The 20,434-nt window shown below is 36.8% G+C and overlaps 1 protein-coding gene across 2 annotated transcripts; it reads left to right on the forward strand.

Moving 5' to 3' along the window:
- The first annotated feature begins 9,204 nt into the window (after positions 1–9,204).
- LOC106870100 (uncharacterized) lies at positions 9,205–20,192 on the forward strand. 2 transcript variants are annotated; one of them, XM_089363213.1, is made up of 2 exons: positions 9,205–9,387; positions 15,931–20,192. In XM_089363213.1, the coding sequence occupies exon 2, from the start codon at positions 16,400–16,402 to the stop codon at positions 17,711–17,713; it is 1,314 nt and encodes a 437-aa protein (XP_089219339.1). In that variant the 5' UTR covers positions 9,205–9,387; positions 15,931–16,399; the 3' UTR covers positions 17,714–20,192. The 2 variants fall into 2 exon arrangements, with proteins under 2 accessions (XP_089219339.1, XP_089219340.1); XM_089363214.1 differs by lacking the exon at positions 9,205–9,387 and adding an exon at positions 12,037–12,060.
- The last annotated feature ends 242 nt before the right edge of the window (positions 20,193–20,434 follow it).

Below are 20,434 nucleotides of genomic sequence, written 5' to 3' on the forward strand. Positions count from 1 at the left end.
ACTACTTCCATTGGAGAGGCAGCATGGGGCGTAGGGGAGCGAGTTGGTGAACACACTGGCAAGAGCTCAAAGAAGAGAAAGACTTGTCAGTGCTCTTCCAACATGCTCGAGCAGAACATAGAGGCTCAGTCAATAGCATAGAGGTCACAGTATTAGCAACACATAGAACTGACACGACGCTTGGACAGATCACAGATGCTACACACACAGCAATAAACAGACCAAGCCTCAACAGAAAACACGAATGGAACAATAATCACCACGCCACACATGCCGACTAAAGACTTAAGGGAGAAAAAAAATCATACTAACAGCATAATACACATACAATAGGCGTATGTGCACATACCTATAATATATATATATATTAAAAAATTAGAGACATAAAAAAAGAAAACTGTATAAAGGGCATGGATACAAACAACATAGGAAGCGAACCCATGTACATACACATCCAGTAACTTCACAAACTGCCACAACAATATCTAATAACACCTACCACACTGGCAGCAGCTTGATTGAATACACAAACACAATAAGTTACAAGAAGAGTACAAAAAGTTGGGTTTAAGGGTGGCAACGGTATAGGGGACAGGGCTGAGGTGAGGGTCATAATGCTACTAAAAACGTGCATATAAGGATACGCATCAAATAACAGAATGGAATAAGCAGATCAAGAGCACACACGAAGACAGAAAGTGTTACTGAGGAGGTCACAGATGTGTGATGAAAGATTTCTAGACAATGGAAATGATTTAGAATAAGAACAGTAATAAACGAGTAAAGAATGAATACATAGTGCGTGTGTTTATTTGGCAAAAAAAAAACAAAGGACCATCCTGAAGTATAACAATACCTGTTTCAACACACTACTTCACATCAGGAATCTTGCAACACAAATTCATATATATGTAGGTGTATATATGTGTATTCTTTTCTTTTACTTGTTTCAGTCATTTGACTGCGGCCATGCTGGAGCACCACCTTTAGTCAAACGAATCAACCCCCAGACTTATTATTTTAAGCCAAGTACTTATTCTATCAGTGCCTTTTGCTGAACCACTAAGTTATGGGGATGTAGACACACCAACATCGGTTGTCAAGTGATAGTGGGGGAATAAACACAAATACACACACACACACATATATATATATACGGTTTAGATATAGATTCAAGGCTTGAATATGGTACTTATGCGAAGGCACCCGAATATCGCATCCCAAAAGGATGGGTGATTAAAATCAAACAATAAGCAACACTGATTTCAAAAGTGATTGCAGTACGCATGTTTCATGCTACTTCAATTTATTTAAGTAATGTGAGCATTACCTTAAATGCAATATGAAGAGCAATCTTCAGCTGCACGAAAAATGCAGAAAAAAGACATATTACAAATGCATATTGCATTTAAGGTAATGCTCACATTACTTAAATAAATTGAAGTAGCATGAAACGTGCGTACTGCAATCACTTTTGAAATCCGTGTTGCTTATTGTTTGATATATATTATATATATATATATATATATATATATATATATATATATATATACGATGGGCTTCTTTCAGTTTGCATCTATCAAATCCACTTACAAGGCTTCAGTCGGCCTGAGGCTATGTTAGAAGACATTTGCCCTAGGTGCCAGACAGTGGGACTGAATCTGGAACCATGTGGTTAGGAAGCAAGCATCTTACCATGTATATATCTGTATGTATGTATATGTAAAACGAATCAGTGTTCAAGTATGAGCTGAATTTAGGTTAATTGAAACCCACCTTAACCACCAAAAGGCAAATAGACTGCAGCTAATGTAGAGAAAAAGTCTCTCCTATGGCAAAAAGGCACGAAAACATCCAGTGCCACCAGCAATCCTAGACATCGATGTTTCGAATCTCCCGACTCCTGTCAATGAGATGCATCCTACACAGGCAACTGTGAATGAACCTGACAAAGCTGTAATCTTATATAATTCAGTGAACATTCAGATTGGCTGATCGGGGGAAACAACGAAACACCAGTGTGAAGCTGTGTCCATGAATAAGCAGAACCTAGAACCTAGGTTAGTTGAATCATGTTTGTCACTATGTGGTTGGGAAGCAAGCTTCTTTCTCACACAGCCACACCTACACCTACCATATCTTTATGTTACAATATTATTATGATATTGGTGTTGTTCTCTCATTCAAATATAAAAATCTAACCAACCAACCAACTAACCACATGGGGGTATGTTTAGTTTGTCTTGAATTAATTTAATAAAAAACAACAAATTGATAATCAAAAAAGGAAATGTGAAGAAAAAGATATTTTTTAATTTCTAATTGGGAGAAGTTACTAAGTGACTTAGCGGCTGAGATTTTCGTGTGTGGTACTTACCAAAACTAAAAACAAAATATATTTATTTGAAGAAAAAGATACATCTATTTCAACAACACTAAAGAAAAATTGTACATTGTTGGATAAATGTAAAATATTTTTACAGCATCTTGGTATAGGCAGCTATTTTTAGCTTGTTATTCACTTCAATTTACATGTCTGTAATTTTCTGCACTAAAATATCAATTGCCCTCATCTTTTTAAAGGTCAAATTCCACTGCTGGTAGACCATTCATGTTGATAAACTTGAATTCATTCAAACTGTGTGCTACTATTGGTGACCTAAATTTGGGTGAAATGAAATTTAAGCAGATTCTACTTTCACAGCCAGCAGTGGGAACTACAAACTCACTAACAATGGACAGTAATCTACCCTATATATATATATATATATATATATATATATACAAGGAGGAGAATGCAAAATAAGGAATGTTTCTCTCTACTACGATATCATTTTACTTAAGTTTCTTCTATTCTAAGAAAATGCCCTCAATGATAAAATGTAACATTAAAATGACTTTGCAAATGGAAGATTTGTCTGGATGCTATAAAATGCTCTCTGTATTTCTATGGGAATTGAACAAAATATCATTTCAAACTGATTTGATAAGAATATGACTTATTCTCGTAGCTTCTCAGACCTAATTCATCTTTATTTCAAAATCTTATGAGATATCCACTTTACTACAAACATTTCTTTCAAACATAATAAACAACGAAAACTTGAAATTAGAATAAAAACATAGTTTCAAAAATATTTTACAATGAAATATTAATGAGAGAGAGTCAGGAGGAGGGGATGTTAGAAACAGTTTCTAACTTCTTTGTCAGTTCTCTTACTAAATCCTATTTTTATGGTATTTTCTCACATTTTGGAAAGTAAACACAAGATTATTATTACATTTTCAATAATATTTCCTTAAATTATCTTCCCTACACCACATTTAATATCTGGATAGTTAAATAGTATGTAAAAGACAGTACTTTACTGTCATACCCACATACCATGTAAACCAAACTAGTTTGTGGTCTCATCTATATACTAGGGAAAGCAAACTGTTTCATGGACACATCCATGTACTATGGAAATAAATCAAGCTGTTTTGGCCACACCCATATACTTTGGAAATGAAACTGTTTTATGGTCACATCCATATACTATGGAAACTGCATTAGCTTGTGGTCTCACCCATATACTATGGAAAGTAACTTAGTTTGTAGCCACAAACTAGTTTGAGGTCACACTCATATAGTATGTAAACCAAACTGTTCTGACCACACCCACATACTATGGAAACCAAATTGTTCTGGCCACACCCATATACTATGAAAACCAAAATGTGTTGTGACAATGGCTGTAAACTGTGTTGATGACAAACTGAGGAGTGGGTTACTATGTGGTTGTTCAATCTGCTAGAAATAACGACCTAATTACTTCCTAATATCTTTATTATATTATTTATTTCTCTGGTTTCAGTCATTGGATTGTGGCCATGCTGGGGCATCAATTGAAGTGTTTAGTCTGTGATATCAATCCCGATACTAATATTTATTTTTTTTGCAATTTTTATTTATCAAATTGTTAAAATACTTTTTGACAGAATGGGACACAACTCAACACACCACTTTACACCTTATTTCTATACACAAACATAGAAACACACAAACACACACACACACACAAAAATAATATATACAGCAATAAAATTCTGTCATAGATATGAATATGGTAGATACACGTCTCAGGTGTCCTGCAGTGGGAACTGAACCTGGAACTATGTGATTGTGAATTGAAACTTTTAACCACAGCTAATCTTGTGTTTATATCTGATAAAAATGACTTAAACAAGGTATTTGATTATAATGTAGTTATATTGGTTTGTCCAAAGTGTCTGTTTGGTTTTTGTCAACTTTAAACATCAAACACTAATAAGTACCTGTCCCTTTTGAATGCACACTCATAGGATACTTGACTCTTCAATGAAGTTCAATGTGAATTGGCAACAAAACAGGTTGTATTTTGTTTGTTTGGGATCACCCTGAAAATGAAGAACAAATATTATCAACACCTATTTTAAAAAGAGGCAAGAAAGTGGTGGAAATTTGCAGGAAGATATGCACTGTGTCTGTCAGAAGTAGATTTTCAAGATTTCGATTGGGAAGTTTTTTTCTGTTCAAGATGCACCTTGCTTTGGCCAGCAAACTGAGATTAACAGCAACAAATTGAAGGAGTTAGTCACCACCAACACCTGTTATAAGATCAGGATGATTGTAGATATTCTCCCAATGGCCAAACTGAGCACTGAAGACCATCTACGTCGACTTGATTACATCAGCAATTTGTTGCAGAAATGTGAAGAAAATGGTCCTTTTTTTAAGAAAATAGTGACAAAGGACAAAAGCTGAATCAGTTATAACAATGTAAAGCACAAACGATCATGGAGGAAGCACAACAAACCACTACAAACAACCTCCAAAACAGGACTTCACTTGAAGAAGGTTATGCTCTCAATTTGGTGGGGTTGAAACAGATGTCTTTTACAAGTTCCTTCCCATGAACAGGACTATTAAGTCAGATGTGTTCTTTGACCAGCTGGACAAATTCAATGCACCAATCCACCCATAGCATCCAGCACTTTCTAATTGTAAGGGCATCCTGTTTCCTCATAACAAACACCAGACTGCACACGTCTTTGCAGACATGGTAGAAATTACTAGGGCTTTACTGGGGAGGTTTTGTAGCACCCTCTATATTTGTCTGGCCTTGTGCTTGGGCTCTTCAAAATACATTGAATGGACAAACCCGCAGCTCTGAAGAGGATGTCAAAATCCACCTGGAAGAGTTGTTTGCCAGTAAAGACAGGAAATTCTTTGAGCAGAGAACAAACCTACACATGTGTGCAGGTGCATGTGTGTAAGCAAAAATGACCGAAGATTAGTATCTCAGAGTGGCCAGTGGATTGAATTTGGACAAAAAGATGATAAACTGGCCACTCTGTCAATCACAACAATAAGGATTTCAGTTGATTTGATCAATGGAAAGCCTGCTTGTGAAATGAATGCGCAAGTGGCTGAGCACTCCACACACACACATACCATCACTATAGTTCTCAGGAAGATTGAGTGTGACACAGAATGTGACAAGGCAGGTCCCCTTTGAATTACAGGTACTACTCATTTTTGCCAGCTGAGTGGACTGGAGCAATGTGAAATAATGTGTCTTGCTCAAGGACACAACACGCCACCAGGAACCGAACTCATGACCGTACAACCATTTCCTGAATGTCCTAACCACTTAGCCATGTGCTCTCATGGTAAAAAGTCTATCAAGTATCATACAGGGTGAGTTTTTGATTCATTGAAATAATCATCTCTTTATGAGGAAGTAAACAACTGCCTAATAGCAATTGTAGCCTGCTTAGAATTAGAAGAGGAAATGAACTGAAGAATGAAGAATTCCCTGGAACTAACTCATTAAGTCTTTTGTTTCTGAAGATAGAAGACTAAAACTGAACTGTAATTAAATAAATTGCATAACTATAAATTTTCAAAATTTTTCTCAGCATATATATGTACTGCCACTTAGTTTTTTAGGCCCTTACAATTTACCCTTGGAACTAAAAATGTTTCTGCCCTGGTTTAGAAAACTACAACTAAAATATAAAGTATTGACTATTATTAATAAACACAACTTGGAAGGCTAAAGAAACCAAACTGGACAAGGGAGATAATTATACAATAGCTGAGAACAGCTTTCATTGTTGGTTCAGAAATACCTGCTGCTAAGAGATTTAATCAAACCAGACGATTAATTTTCGAAATGTCAGATCATTATTATTATTATTATTATTACGATTTTTGTGATTATTTAACTTCATCTTGAAAGATATAAAAAGTGTTTTAAAGTTTACATCTTGAAGTTGGCCGGGCTGTGTGTTGTGTTCTTGAGCAAGACACTTCACATTGCTCCAGTTCATTCAGCTGTGGAAATGAGCTGTGATGTCGTCACAGGTGCCAAGCTGTATCAGCCTTTGCCTTTCCCATGGATAACATCAGTGGTATGGAGAAGGGAGGCATGGTATGCATGGACGACTGCTGGTTTTCCATAAAACAACCTTGCTCGGACTTGTACCTTGGAGGGTAACTTTCTCGGTGCAGTCCCATGGTCATTCCTGACCAAAGGAGGTCTTTGTATAAATGTAATCCCACTGCCTGTGCCCAAGACTTTTGCCTCTTGAGTCCCTCTGTAACTTATTATTATTAGTAATAATAAAAGTACAAGTCAAACACTGGGGTCAATATAATTAACCAACACTGCCCCTCCACCACCACATCCACTATTTTAGGCCTTGTGCCTTTGGCAGAAAGAATTATTAATAATACATACATATCTATTATCTTTTACTTGTTTCAGTCATTAGACAACAGCCATGCTGGAGCACCACCTTAAAGAATTTTTAGTCAAATGAATTGACCCTAGCACATGTTTTTAATCTTGGTACTCATTCTGTCAGTTGTTTTTGTAGGGGACAAATATAAACATACATATGCACACACACACACACTCACATATATGCATACAAACTTATTTATTTTTTACTTGTTTCAGTCATTAGAATGTGGCCATGCTGGGGCAACACCTTGCAGAATTTTTAGTCGAATGAATTGACCCCAGGACTTATTTTCTTTCTAAGCCTGGTACTTATTTTATTGGTTCTTTTGCTGAACCACTAGGTTACAGAGATGCAAACAAACCAACACTGGTTATCAAATGGTGGTGGAGGACAGACACAAACACACATATATATGTATGTATATATATATATATATATATATATATATATATATATATATATATAAGTCAGTAAATAGTGGGGTTGTGTTAACCGCACGTGGAGAAATAATAGGAAAATGAAAAAAAGCCAGAATGCTGAACTGGGAGCATAATTTTATATATATATATATATATATATATATATATATATATATATATATATATATATATATATATATATATATATATATATATATATATATATATATGCATGTGTGTGTGTGGAGGAGCAATGGCCCAGTGGTAAAAGAATGGACCTATGGTAAAAGAATATAGACATTCAAACTAAACAACGAATACATCAGGATCTCAAAATGGAATGAAGTACTCATGACCTCATACAACCATAGGAACGTCCAGCCACAGAAACCATGCTAAAGCAAACAATAAAGCTTGGCATAGTTTTCTGACTTACTAGTTCCTGTCAAACTGTCCAACCCATGCCAGCAGGGAAAGCAGACGCTAAATGACGATGAAACCTATGAAATGCTTGCAACAGAGTGGATCCAAGGAGCCAGTGGTGTTAAACCAGGCAGTAACTAACGTCTGTCACACACGTAAGCCAGGTTTGAACTACAAGGTATCTGGTCCGACATTCTTACAGTTCTACTAATCAATTGCCTTCGATAAGTACTTTTTCATCGACCCTGAAAGGCTGAAATAAAGTTGAGCCTAGCAGAGTTTGAACCCAGAGCGCAGCGAGCCAGAATAAATACCGCGAAACCATCTGTCCGACGCTCTAACGACTTCGCCAATTCGCCGCCACAATGATAGTGACTATAGAAATGTGGATGTTGCTTGTCTACGATTAAAATAAACTTCAAAAATTGTTATTTCAGACATTATTCTTAGACCAAATTTACTGAAAGTAGTTATACTTCTGCCAGTGTCAAGAATAAGGTCCTTCAGACTGCAGGTTGCCTCTGTATAACCTAACACTGGTACCATCGTTCATCGATTCTATAACTTCTCTTCTAAACGGGGGACGCCTCCTTGCCAAGATATGCGGAGATTTTTAAAGGGCTGTATTATTCCAAAAGTATTTATAAATACTTATAATTACTCCTTTAAAATGTCCCGTGTATTGTTCTAAAGTGTTGTGTGGCCCGTTTTTCTGATTAATACTTGACGGTAAAATATATTAGTGTCTAGTATCAGATGGACAGTGAACTGAACAAGTTTCGCAGTCCCTATTCAAGGGGTTTTTCTTACAGAATAATAATGCTAGTTCGTAAAAACATTTCCACTGTCGTCCAAGTAGTCAGTAGTTATTGTAGAGAAGTTCGTTCTGCTGTATAGTCACACCACTTGCAGTTACACTATTCTAATCGATGTTTCGAAAACATACGTTAGTACCCATGTATGTATAATATATATATATATATACATACACACACACAGAGAGAGAAAGAGAGATGGAAGGATGTGTATTTATCCAATATATTTGTTTGTAAAATGCACACATATAAATGTATATATACATATATAATATATATGTATCCATACGTGTGTGTGTGCATATATATAATATATATATATATATATATATATATATATATATATATATATAGATAGATAGATATGTGTGTGTGTGTGTATATATATATATATATATATATATATATATATATATTTAAATATGTAGTTGTGTGTTTATATAAGAGTATAATGGATTTTTTTTTATATAAAAGGCTCTTATAAAGGGAAATAATTTATCACATGCTGTAAGTACGGAAGTACCTATGTGATTTAAATCGATTATCCAACAAAGAAACTACATCACAAAGACAACAACAAAAGCAAGTAGTAATAAACCAATAATAAACACCGGCTATAAGAATATAAGTTCATATTTACAAAACCATTTAATTAGGTCTAATTGAATATAGGCAACAACAATCAACTGACATCATGATTCAGTTTGACCGTTGTTTATGGAGACGTGTCGTGTCTTCCATAGTGTGTTAATTTGCGCGCCTGTCTCTCCCTCACATGACCTTTCAGTCTCTAATGTGTTGCTTGCCTCATTTCTCTCTCTCCAACTCCAGATGTAAACATCTCTTGTTTATTAGATATTAACCCCCGTCATAACTCACATTACATCATTATTGCCCAGCTTATTGAATTCCAACTTTATTCGAGAAGCGTTGCTGCTTGTTTTACACTGTTCAAGGTAAGATCAACCTCGATATATTTGTTTTAATCGCTTCTTTTTCTTCTCTCATGTTGTTTTCAAAGATTCCAAGCTGCGTAGTAGTGAATGGCCTTCCCCATCGGATTTCTTTATTATCTCAGCCAACCTTCGTCGACTCACCTATTTCTTCGTCTTCTCACACATTTGCTTTATTACTTATCCTGTTTAATTACGCTCATATTAGAGACTTTTTCCAAAGAAAAACAACTTCCAGACAGCATGGTGTTGACTGTTACTAGGAATGGCCTATGTTTGGAAACAAAAGTCATCATTTATTTATTGTAGTTAAGGAAATAAATCGTTGTAGTTTGTGAATTTGACCAAATTTTCGCTTCATTTTCGGTCACTCTTTAGGGATTGTATTTAACATCATCCACACCACAGACTACGAGAGATGAAACTGTCAAATATAAAAATAATTATAATTAAAGATGAGGTAAATCTTAAGTCTTCGTGTTCCTCTCAGCAGAGATTTTTTAAAAAATAGCTTTAATATTTTTTCTATAAATGTGATTCCATCCTCATTTAACCTCTAAGGATATGTTAATCTTAACTGTGGCCCTGTTGTCCCCCATTTTAACTCCGCAGTCTTTTATGGGGAGGTTGTACTTAGTCCAAGGGGCCGCAGGTGTTTTAGTTTACCGACTTTAGTCAATTGTTTGACACCGAATTAGCTCTGATCGAGCAGACCTTGTAATCAAAAGACGTTCCATCTGTGACCATCCCGTCTTCCTTTCTGTGTATTTAGGACCACGTTCTGTATGTCTTTTGTTTTTTGTAAGACGGTGTGCAATTTGAGGGAGGTTTAGTTGCTATTTCTAGCATATAGACGAACTATATACAAGAGTCACCGTTGGCCCGTTCAGTGTTTGGTTTGTGCAGGTTGCGTTGTTGTTTAACCCCAAATCAGGTTTGATCGAGCTGACAGACTATAATCAAAGACATTCCAACCGTGACCACTCTGTTTTATGGGGGATATCTGGGAGCACATTATCTGATATGTCTCTTTAAAAACCAGAGTATAATTTCAAGTAAATTTGACTGCTATTTCTAGCAGGTCACCTAGATAGGAGTTCCCCCGTTAGCTCGGCCTTTAATCAGTGTTTCTTACACAACTTATGTGGTGGGGGTTGTCATGTTAAATCATTAGTCATTAACCATGCGACTAAAGTATAAATGTTTTTCTGTTTCAGTGTGGTCCGTCAGACACCATTTCTGGTGTCTTTCATGAAATATAAAATGATTTCTAACAAAAGAGTTGATCGTATATCACTAATATACTTTATCGGGCCATTATTTTATCGGTCCCACTGAAAAATGTACAAGAATAGTTTAATAGTAGATGCTGCAAAAACATTTGGTTTGGCGTTTCATAATAACAATTCTTTCTACTAAAGACACAAGGGCTGGAAAATTGGAGGGATGGGGGTTAGTCGATTACATCGACCCCAGTGTTCAACTTCTTATTTTTATCGACCCTGAAAGGATAAGTCGATCTCGACGGAATTTGAACTCAGAACGTAAAACCGAATGAAATGTCGCGATGCATTTTGTCCGGAGAGCTAACGGTTCTGCCAGCTTGCAGCTTTAATAATAATAATAACGAAAGCCAACTTTTGAAATGAGTGGAGGTCGATTGTATCGACTTGAGCACTTGATTGGTATTTTATTTTATCGACCTTCGAAAGGACTGAAAAGCAAAGTTGACCTCGGCAGGAAAATGATAATCCTGATATACAAAAAAAAAACAAAGAAAAGATAGGATGGTCACAGCTGGAACGCTTTTTGTAATTGGTCTGCTGATGGGTGGAAAGCTTTCTACTGGCACAGCCAGAATATTTGACCCTATTCACACACTGGAATAGAATGGTGACCAGGTTGTAAATGTGACAACAATTAATACATATTACAAAATAATTGAAATTCAGTCTTTAACTGTGTCTGCGTGTTTCTAATAGTTACAGTGAATCTGGAGCGTTCAACAAAATACCTTGTGGTATTTGGTTACCACTCTTTTACATTTCTACTTCGAATTCCGCCGAAGTTAAGACTTTTATCCGTCTGAGATCGATAAAATATAGTTTACCATTCAAATACTGCATCGAATTGATATTTGTACATGGCAGAAGGTTGTTAATTATTGGTGATGATTTTTAATTGGACCTAACTCAATTACCGTATTTCGGACGTCGACAGTATTACTCTTTAAAAATATGTCCCGAAAATTTTCCGTGGGTCCCAGAGCAGAGGTTCTTAAATTGTTAATATAAAGTATTCTCATTATATTGGGATAAGGCCGCTGTGACGCCCCGTGTCTGGTAAGTTATTTAGCCGTAGGTCAGCCACAGGTGATCAAAGATGTGCAGGACATCACTCTGAAATAATTTTGAGTGTCAATAATTTGATTTCAGTTGTGAATTAATTAATGACATGATGTCTAAATAATCCGGTCGGGTTGGTATTGTTTAGCCTCCAAGTCCAGCCTTCGTCATGATCCAGCAGACTGATTATCATCCAAATTATTCCAGTTTATGTATATCTACGATTACTTTGTCCAATGTATCCTTTATTTAAGACGGCAGGTGTAATTTGAAAGAAAGTTGGCTGCTATTTCTAGCTTATTGAATGACATCACTGATTTGTGTCAAACAGGTAGGAATTGGATTACCTCCCTTTCAGACGTATCGATATATATATATCTGTGTCACATTTAATGCTTTCTCTCTCTCTCTCTCGTTTATACATATTATAGAAGTCTTATTAAAAGTATTGATCATTTATTGTTTTATTATCAAAAGATGTCAGCAGAAAAAACAATTTAGTGCCAGCAATGCGTGGGTGTTTAAACGAAACAGTGGCAACTAAATAACTTGTCTTGACGGGGGACCTTCAACTCGTGATGAAGGGGGAGGCATTGGTGCATCGCCGCGACATACGGCGTCTTGGGTATATTTGAGATTCGATGGAGTCCGTCCTTGTCCTGCCTCACCTTAGCCGATTTCGTGTGGAAGACTAGAGAGGGAACAGTGTTTTGGAATAAGTATATCTATCTCATGGGGAAGGAAAAGAAGGCACAAAATGGTGGTGGGATGGGGAAGACAAAGGAAAAGGCCAGATGTTTCGGAATTGTAATTGCCGTGGAATGAAACACAGAAAATACTGGAACCAAAAAATGAAGGGAAAAAACCTATCCAATTCCGGATTTTTTTTTTCTTTCTTACTTGTGAGGTAGTGATGACTTTTCCAGTGGTTGAAGTAGAACTGACCCCAGTACTGGGTTAGTGCTTTATTTATCGACCCTGCAAGAATGAAAGGCAAAGTGATCGTGACTTGATTTGAACTCAAAGGTCAGAGAGCTAGAACATACCTTGAGGCATTGAAGCAAAATGACTATTAATAGGTTGGCACCTTATTCTGTTCACGTTTTGGATTCTTTAGAGGAATGCTAAATAAAACTCAGTATATGACTGGTACTTCATTTTATTAACTAGGTGCAGGCATGGCTGTGTGGTAAGAAGTTTGCTTCCCAACCACATGGTCCCAGGTTCAGTCCCACTGCAAGTGTCTTCTGCTATAGTCTCAAACTCACCAAAGCCTTGTGAATGGATTTGGTAGACAGAAACTGAAAGAAGCCTGTTGTATGTATATATGTGTGTGTGTGTGTGTCCCCTATCATCACTTGACAACTGGTGTTGGTGTGCTTACGTCCCCGTGTCTTTAGTGGTTCAGTAAAAGAAATAGGTGGAAAAAATATCAGGCTTAAAAAGATAAAAAGAGTACAGGGGTCGATTCATTCAACTAAAAGTTCTTCAAGACAATGTTCCAGCATGGTCGCAGTCTAATGAGTGAACCCAGTGAAAGACCTGCTGAAGGATGAAAATTGGTTTTGATGAGGTTTGAACTTAAAACACAAAACGAACAATAGACACTGACATAAATTTAATCTTTATTAATGTGACCCAATTTCATTTGGGAATTACCAGGTGTTTGTATGAGAATTATAGCACAAACTAATCCAGAGACTCAGTCTTCAGTGATGCTGATGATAATCTTTTTTACTCTAAGCATAAACTCTGTAATTTTGGGAGAAGAGACTGGTTGCATGACATGGGTCCCAATACTTGCTTTATTCACTTCAAAAGGATGAAAGGCAAAGTTGATCTTGGCAGCATTTGAACCCGGAATGTAGCAGCAGATGAAATAACACTAAGCATTTCACCTGGCGTCCTAACGATTCTGCCAGCTCACCGCCTTTTTAATAATCATAATAATAATAATTGTTTTCAATGTAGGTAGAAGGCCATAAATTTTGTGAGGAATGGGTTAATCAACGAAATCAGAATGGTACTTTATCACTTCTTCTGTGATAGGCTCTTGAATTGCTGTGAATCTGTTAGAGTTCCCAGAGTAGTTGGATAAGTTCAGCTTCTGTGAAGAGTGTAGGATCTAATGTTTTAACTTGTCATTGATCTGAGCATCAAGAAGATCAAAATGGTGGTGGTGGTGGTGGTGATGTAGGCAGCCAACACAACAATAACACTGTTATCTTCATCATTATTCAAAGCAATTGAAATGATCGAACTCTCTGGTGGACTGATTGTTATTCAACCACAAGTGTTACCCACTGATTCTGTATGATGTTCAGATCAGGTGTGTTTCCTGGCCAAGGAAGCCCATTGATGAGATTGTCTGTAAACCAGACAGTGGTTGTTTGGCATTGGGTGGAGGGGCCAAATACTGATGCTGGAACAGAAATTCCATATCCATTAAGTAGCTTGTTGGTTGACAGACACATGAGGTGCTCTGAGATCCCTTAATAAATTACCTGTCACCCTAATAAAATAAGGTGTGGTCCAACTGTTGTTACTCTAATGAAATAGAGTGGCCCAACTGCTATGACCCCGTGGTTGTGGTATGGAGAGGACTGAAGGTGATGAAAATGGAAATATTTAAGAAACTTGAGGACAATTAAAAGTTGTGACATCATTGAATGTGATGGGAAAATGATGAGCAAGAAAATAATATTTGGAGTAACGAGAGTCATAAGTACAGCACATCACTTGATGTGACTAATTGGATGATAAGAGGCTGTTGAATTGTAAAAATAGTTAAGTGTCTTATGTCTTCTGGTACCATACAAGTTATGGCAGCTGACAATGTATGTCTCTTTTGAATTGATTAAACTGGACTGTCTTTATGACAACACTATAATTAATTTAAAAGTTATTAATCTGCAAATCAAATTGTGAGGATAGCTTGACCAACAGACTCTCATTAATGTGATGTTATGTACAAGGAGATTCAAGTATTTCCTAACCCTGACCTTTATCTCAACAAACTTAAGTCTTTGCTCGTAAAAGCTGATCTAATAGACAAGATTGGACAAATATTCATCAGAATTTAGAACAGCTAGAAACACCTGATATGGAATCACCTTGTGAAAATACATATTTATCAGGCACCATCTGTCTACTCAATTTTAAAATCCCAACCAAAATGTAAATGAATTTCTATTGAATTTAATGGGTTTTTTTGCTCATCATTGCAGCTTTAAAGTTATAAATCTGTTGATGAAAATATATCTTCATTTATAAAAAAACCTTCTTTTATATGTGGTACAGCAAATGCTGTACAACATAAGTTCTTGATTTGTTAAAATTATTTCTGCCCCTAGAAAATGTGTTGTGTGGTGACTGTAGAAGAAGCTTTCTTCCTAGCCACATGGTTCCAAGTTCAACCCTACTGTAGCCCCAGGCTGACCAAAGCTTTTGTGAATGAATAATGTCGATGGAAACTGAAAGAGGCCTTCATGTGTACGTGTGTTTATTTTTCCTCATCTTGACATGATGTGATAATTGCCAATGAGTGTCACTCCTTTCCAATATTCTGGCAAGAGCATGTCTGGTCATGGAGAAATATTATCTAGCTTGGAAACGAGCAACAGAAAGGGCCTCTAGCCATAAAAAATCTGCCTCAATCAACTGTGTCCATTCCATGCAAGCCTGGGTAATTGGGCATTAAAACAATGATGATGACGTGTATGTTAATTACAGCACAATGTTTATGGCTAGTCTTGGTCGAATGATTTACAGATTGTGGTTGTATGGTAAGAAGCTTGGTTCTGGGTTCAGTCCTGCTGAATGGCATCTTGGGAAACTGTCTTCCACTGTAGACCTGGGCCAACCAAAGCTTGGGGTATTTAGTAGATGGAAATTGAACGAAGCCCATCTGTATATCTGTCTTTGTGTTTGCCTGTTTCCTCCCCCCTCCTCCTCCTCCTGCAATTGACAGCTGGTGTTGGTTTGTTTGTTGATGTAACTTAGCAGTTCAGCATATGAGACCAATAAAGTATTAGGATTAGAAAAAAACAAGCCCTAGGGTTGATGTGTTTCACTAAAACCCTTCAAGATAGTGCCCCAGCATGGCCATAGTTTAACAAGTAAAAGGTAAACATATTTTTTGTCTTGGTTTTAAATAAAATTCAATTTTACAACTGATTTCCTTTTTCTCGTTGTTTTCCAGGTGGCTGAGATTCCACACTGCATTGAGTCTGTCAGTCTGATGTCCCAATAGAACTACAGAAAGAATTGCAAGATTTCAACATATCCTCTATTGTTCTACATACAATGAACATCCTGAAATGAACCACATTTGTTTTCTATAATTAAATTAATTCTGTCCACTTTATTCACCCAATCTGTTAATTACACTAACTTTAACCTTGTTATGTTAAGACATTCAAAGATTCCTTAAAAGAGAGAAGAAAAAAATCAGCTTGTAAGATTTGCTACTTCCCTGTCTGTCTCGCTTTGTCATTTTGGCTAAAGTGGAATGGTACAGAAATTGTGTCATTAGATAGTGGTGGTCATCTTATAGAAAATTATCAGACTGTTTCTATAGCAACATTGCAGACAGCACTCTACCAATAGCCAGAATAGTTGTTTGTTTTGTAACTGGCATGTTGTCCTGGTAGTAGTTGAACATTGTAACAATGGACCTCTTCCCAATACCGAACCTCAGTGAAAGTGACGCTGGTGGGGCTGTTGCTGCTGCCAATGTGGATGCGATGATGCAGGGCTGCAAAAAGTCCAATAAGAACTTGCTCAATCCTGCAGCCACCGGCTCTCAGTCGTTTCAGAACAATATAAGCAACCAGCCATTTCAAGACAACAGCAACAGTCCACCGTTTCAAAGTAATACAACCAGTCAAGCATTTCAAGGTAATGCAAGCATTCAGCCATTTCAGAACAGTACGACCAGTCAGCCGTGTCAGAACAGCGCAACCAGCCAAGCGTTTCAGAACAATAGGACCACAAATCAGTCTTGTCAGAACAATATGGCCAATCAACCATGTCAGAATAATATGACCAATCAACTGTGTCAGAATATTACCAATCAACTATGTCAAAACAGTATGACCAGTCAGTGTCAAAACAGGACCAGTAACCAACAATGTAGGAACAGTATGGCCAGTCATACATGCAGGAACAACATGGCCAGTCAGCCATGTCGAAACAATATGACCAATCAGGCATGTCAAGACAATAGGACTAATCAACCATGTCGAAACAATATGACTAGTCAAGCATGCCAGGAAAGTAGCAGTCGACAACAATGTCAAAATAACATGGCCAACAGGCAAGCATGTCAAGATAGTTCAACCAGTCAGCCATGTCATGACAATACAACCAGTCAGCCATGTCAGGACAATATGACCAATCAACCATGTCAGGATAATAAAACCAGCCAATCAGGAGCTGTTAAAGTGAAGGTGGAAGGTGAAACGAGCAAACTGTACTTTTGTGACATCTGTCAGAATCTGTATTCTAAAGGCAACCATCTCCATACTCATAACCGGCCGCATTCTGGTGAACGACGATTCAAGTGTGAGCAGTGTGATAAGCGTTTTCTCCAGAATAGTCATTTGAAGGCTCATTTGCTAACGCATTCTTCAATTCGGCCATTCGTCTGTGATATTTGTGAGAAGAGCTTTAGAAAACGGTGTGATCTGACTCGTCACCACAGAAGCCACACGGGAGAAAAACCACATGAATGCCCTATTTGTGGCTTCAGATTTGGTGAGATCAGTCATCTGAACTCCCATTATCGAGGTAGCCACACCGGCCTCAGACCTTACGAATGTGATGTCTGTGGGAAAAAGTTTGCTCGAGGATTTGACCTTCGCAGGCACCAGCGAATACATACAGGTGAGAAGCCGTATAGCTGTGACATTTGTGACAAGAAGTTTACTGATGGCAGTCACCTATTGAAACATAAGAAATCTCATGCGAAAATGAACACTTAAAACATATTTCATTACATCTTCCTAATGAGCCAGATGTTTTATCTTCTTGTATAACACTTTCAATCTTATCTCGATCAATATCATCGCACAATCTCCATAAAACAACTATTATATTAACATAATTTTCTTCTACAATGTGGTGTGTCTGTATGTCATATTGGTGCAGCAGTTAAACTGCTGCGTTTGAGTCTTGACGCTGCCTTGAGCAAGGAGCAATGCATTCACAACTTCTGACCAATAAAACAGGATTGTTGATTTCTGTATTTCACTGTGAAACTTACTAGGCTCCTCTTAATAAAAGGGAGAGAGAGAGAGAGAGTTAGGCTTATGTATACGAAGGGAGTTAACTGTAGCAGCAGCAGCAACACTGTAACTTGTCAAATGTTTCCAAATCCCTCTCTCCAGGTTAACTTTGAATTGAGTGACACTCAAGTAAGTGGAGGAGGAGTAGTAGTCATACTTACTTCCATTTTTGCTATATGAAGCCAGTAATCAAACTCCCCATTTGAATTTCAAAAACGAACAACACTGACAGCTTCTTCTATTGATGACTGTCAGGCCATGGCTGTTGTAATCATCAACTTACACATCAAACCAACTCCTTCGCACAGCAATCCATTACCATTCAGTGGTCTTGAACGAACAATGGCTGAAGTATATTTAAGTTCCTGCTTCTCTTCTGGATGGAAAGCTTTCGGATAAAGGTTTATTTCACATCAGTTTCAAACCATCTTTCAGATAGAAAAACAGAATCCAAGTTGATGGTGGTGGTGGTGGTGATCTGCCTCTATGAAGACAATTTGACAATGGAGTTTCTATTTTGAGGGGAGGAGAGAAAACTGATATTTCAAGGTTGTCCCTTTGTCTGAAATATTCCAGTATAAAAAAGGGCTCACTTAAAACTGCCCTAATTCACTCAACTGTTTGTTGGTTTAGTTTTTATCACTTGATAAGTTTTCTTAAGGGGAACATTAAATAAAGTTACAAGTTTAGATGTAAAAATGATTTCTTTCCAAAAATACACTCAGCCCAATTATTTCAGTGAATTTTAAATGAAGAAGGCAATATTTTGTGAATTCTATTCTCTACATTCACTAAATTATTATATAATATTTCTAGAAGGATCTTCCTTTTTGTTATGCAATGGAAAAAATGATTTAGAAATGGCAATAACTTGGATTGGAAGACAATGAAAATGATATTTTTGTCAATCTGGTTTAAAAACATTTTATTTAGTTTCAAGAAAGAATGAAAATAATTTATAGATCCCAGACATACAATGGAGTATTGCTTGCTTTCTCTCTCTCATCTGGGGCATTGCTGCTTCTGCAAGCAAACATACAGCCTAGATTGCATCTGGAAAAGAGCCACCACCTGACTGAATGGGCACAAGTCATGACTCTCAGATTATACTCCGGCCTCTCATCCATAGGCTCTTCTCTCTCCACTTTTTTTTCTACTGCTACTATTTTGACCGCTGCTCCTCAGAGCTGGCTGGACTCATGTCACTTCCATTTGGACATTCCTGTCCTCCTCCCATCCCCCATCACTCACGCAATCCTTCCTTTTCCAGAACATCATCCCCTTGGAATTCCCTCCTTGTTGATGTCTTTCTTTGCAAGAACATTAATGACATCAATCTCACCAACCTCCAAGGGTCTGTATAGGTCAAAGGGCACTGTCCCTTCCTTCAGACCCAAAATGTAAAAAAAAAAAATCTGTTTTATCATTTCAATTGAAGACATTTTTTAAAATAGAAGAAAGTTAATTACATTAATCACATAATTGTTCTTAATTTTGCTTTTATTTATGTCCATTATAACAAGAGTTTTACTTCATAGACTCAATGAAGCTGTGAAGGTATGTAAGTGTGTCTCCACAATATTTCTCTCTGTTACAATTATTGTTTACAACTGTGTGCGTGAATGGGAATCACCTGAATTGATGATGTATTCTTGTCAACTGGTGCAAAGAGTGGCAGTTTCAGTAGAAAACTGCAACTTTGGGAGTTCCATTGAGTTGTAGATGGAATCCCCTTTTTTTTAGTTGAGACAGCCAACAGTTTTGGCTCTAACAAAATTTGAGGTCATATTCTGCAGGGGATCCCTTGTACAAAGAAATGCTTTGCTCCCGTTAAGATTTCCCATTTTCAATTTGGACTGAGGAAAAATCAGCAACTTTTAAAATTTCAAATTGTGTTTTGCTTTTCTCAATTGGAATCAGCTTGGAAAACGAAATGATTGCAAGTTTTATCAACATTTATTAACAATATGTTATTCAATGTATTGTTGAACAAAGTTAGAATCTGATGAGGGCAATTAATATTTTAGTGCAGAAAATTCCAGACATGTAAATTAAAGAGACTAACAAGCTAAAAGATAGCTGCCTTTACCAAGAAGCTGTAAAGATATTTCTCATTTGTCCAAAAATGTACAATTTTTCTTTAGTGTTGTTGAAATAAAAATATATTTTTTCTTCACATTCTTTTCTTTTTTTTGCCAATTTGTTTTCTTTTATTAATTAAATTAAGGTTGGGAGCTAGTAGAATCGTTACTGTGCTGGACAAAATGCTTAACTGCATTTTTTCTAACTTCTTACATTCTGAGGTCAAATTTGCTTTTCATCATTTTGGGGGTCAATGAAGCAAGTATCATTTGAGCATTGGGGGTGACATAATTCATTTCCCTCTATCCCCCAAATTGCTGGCCTTGTGCCAAATTA

The sequence above is a fragment of the Octopus bimaculoides genome, chromosome 14, assembly GCF_046866305.1.
Source record: "Octopus bimaculoides isolate indiv1 chromosome 14, ASM4686630v1, whole genome shotgun sequence".
NCBI lineage: Eukaryota > Metazoa > Mollusca > Cephalopoda > Octopoda > Octopodidae > Octopus > Octopus bimaculoides.

Excerpts from the sequence above, each read along its gene's own strand:
- LOC106870100 (XM_089363213.1), top strand. The coding sequence starts at position 16,400 with ATGGACCTCTTCCCAATACCGAACCTCAGTGAAAGTGACGCTGGTGGG.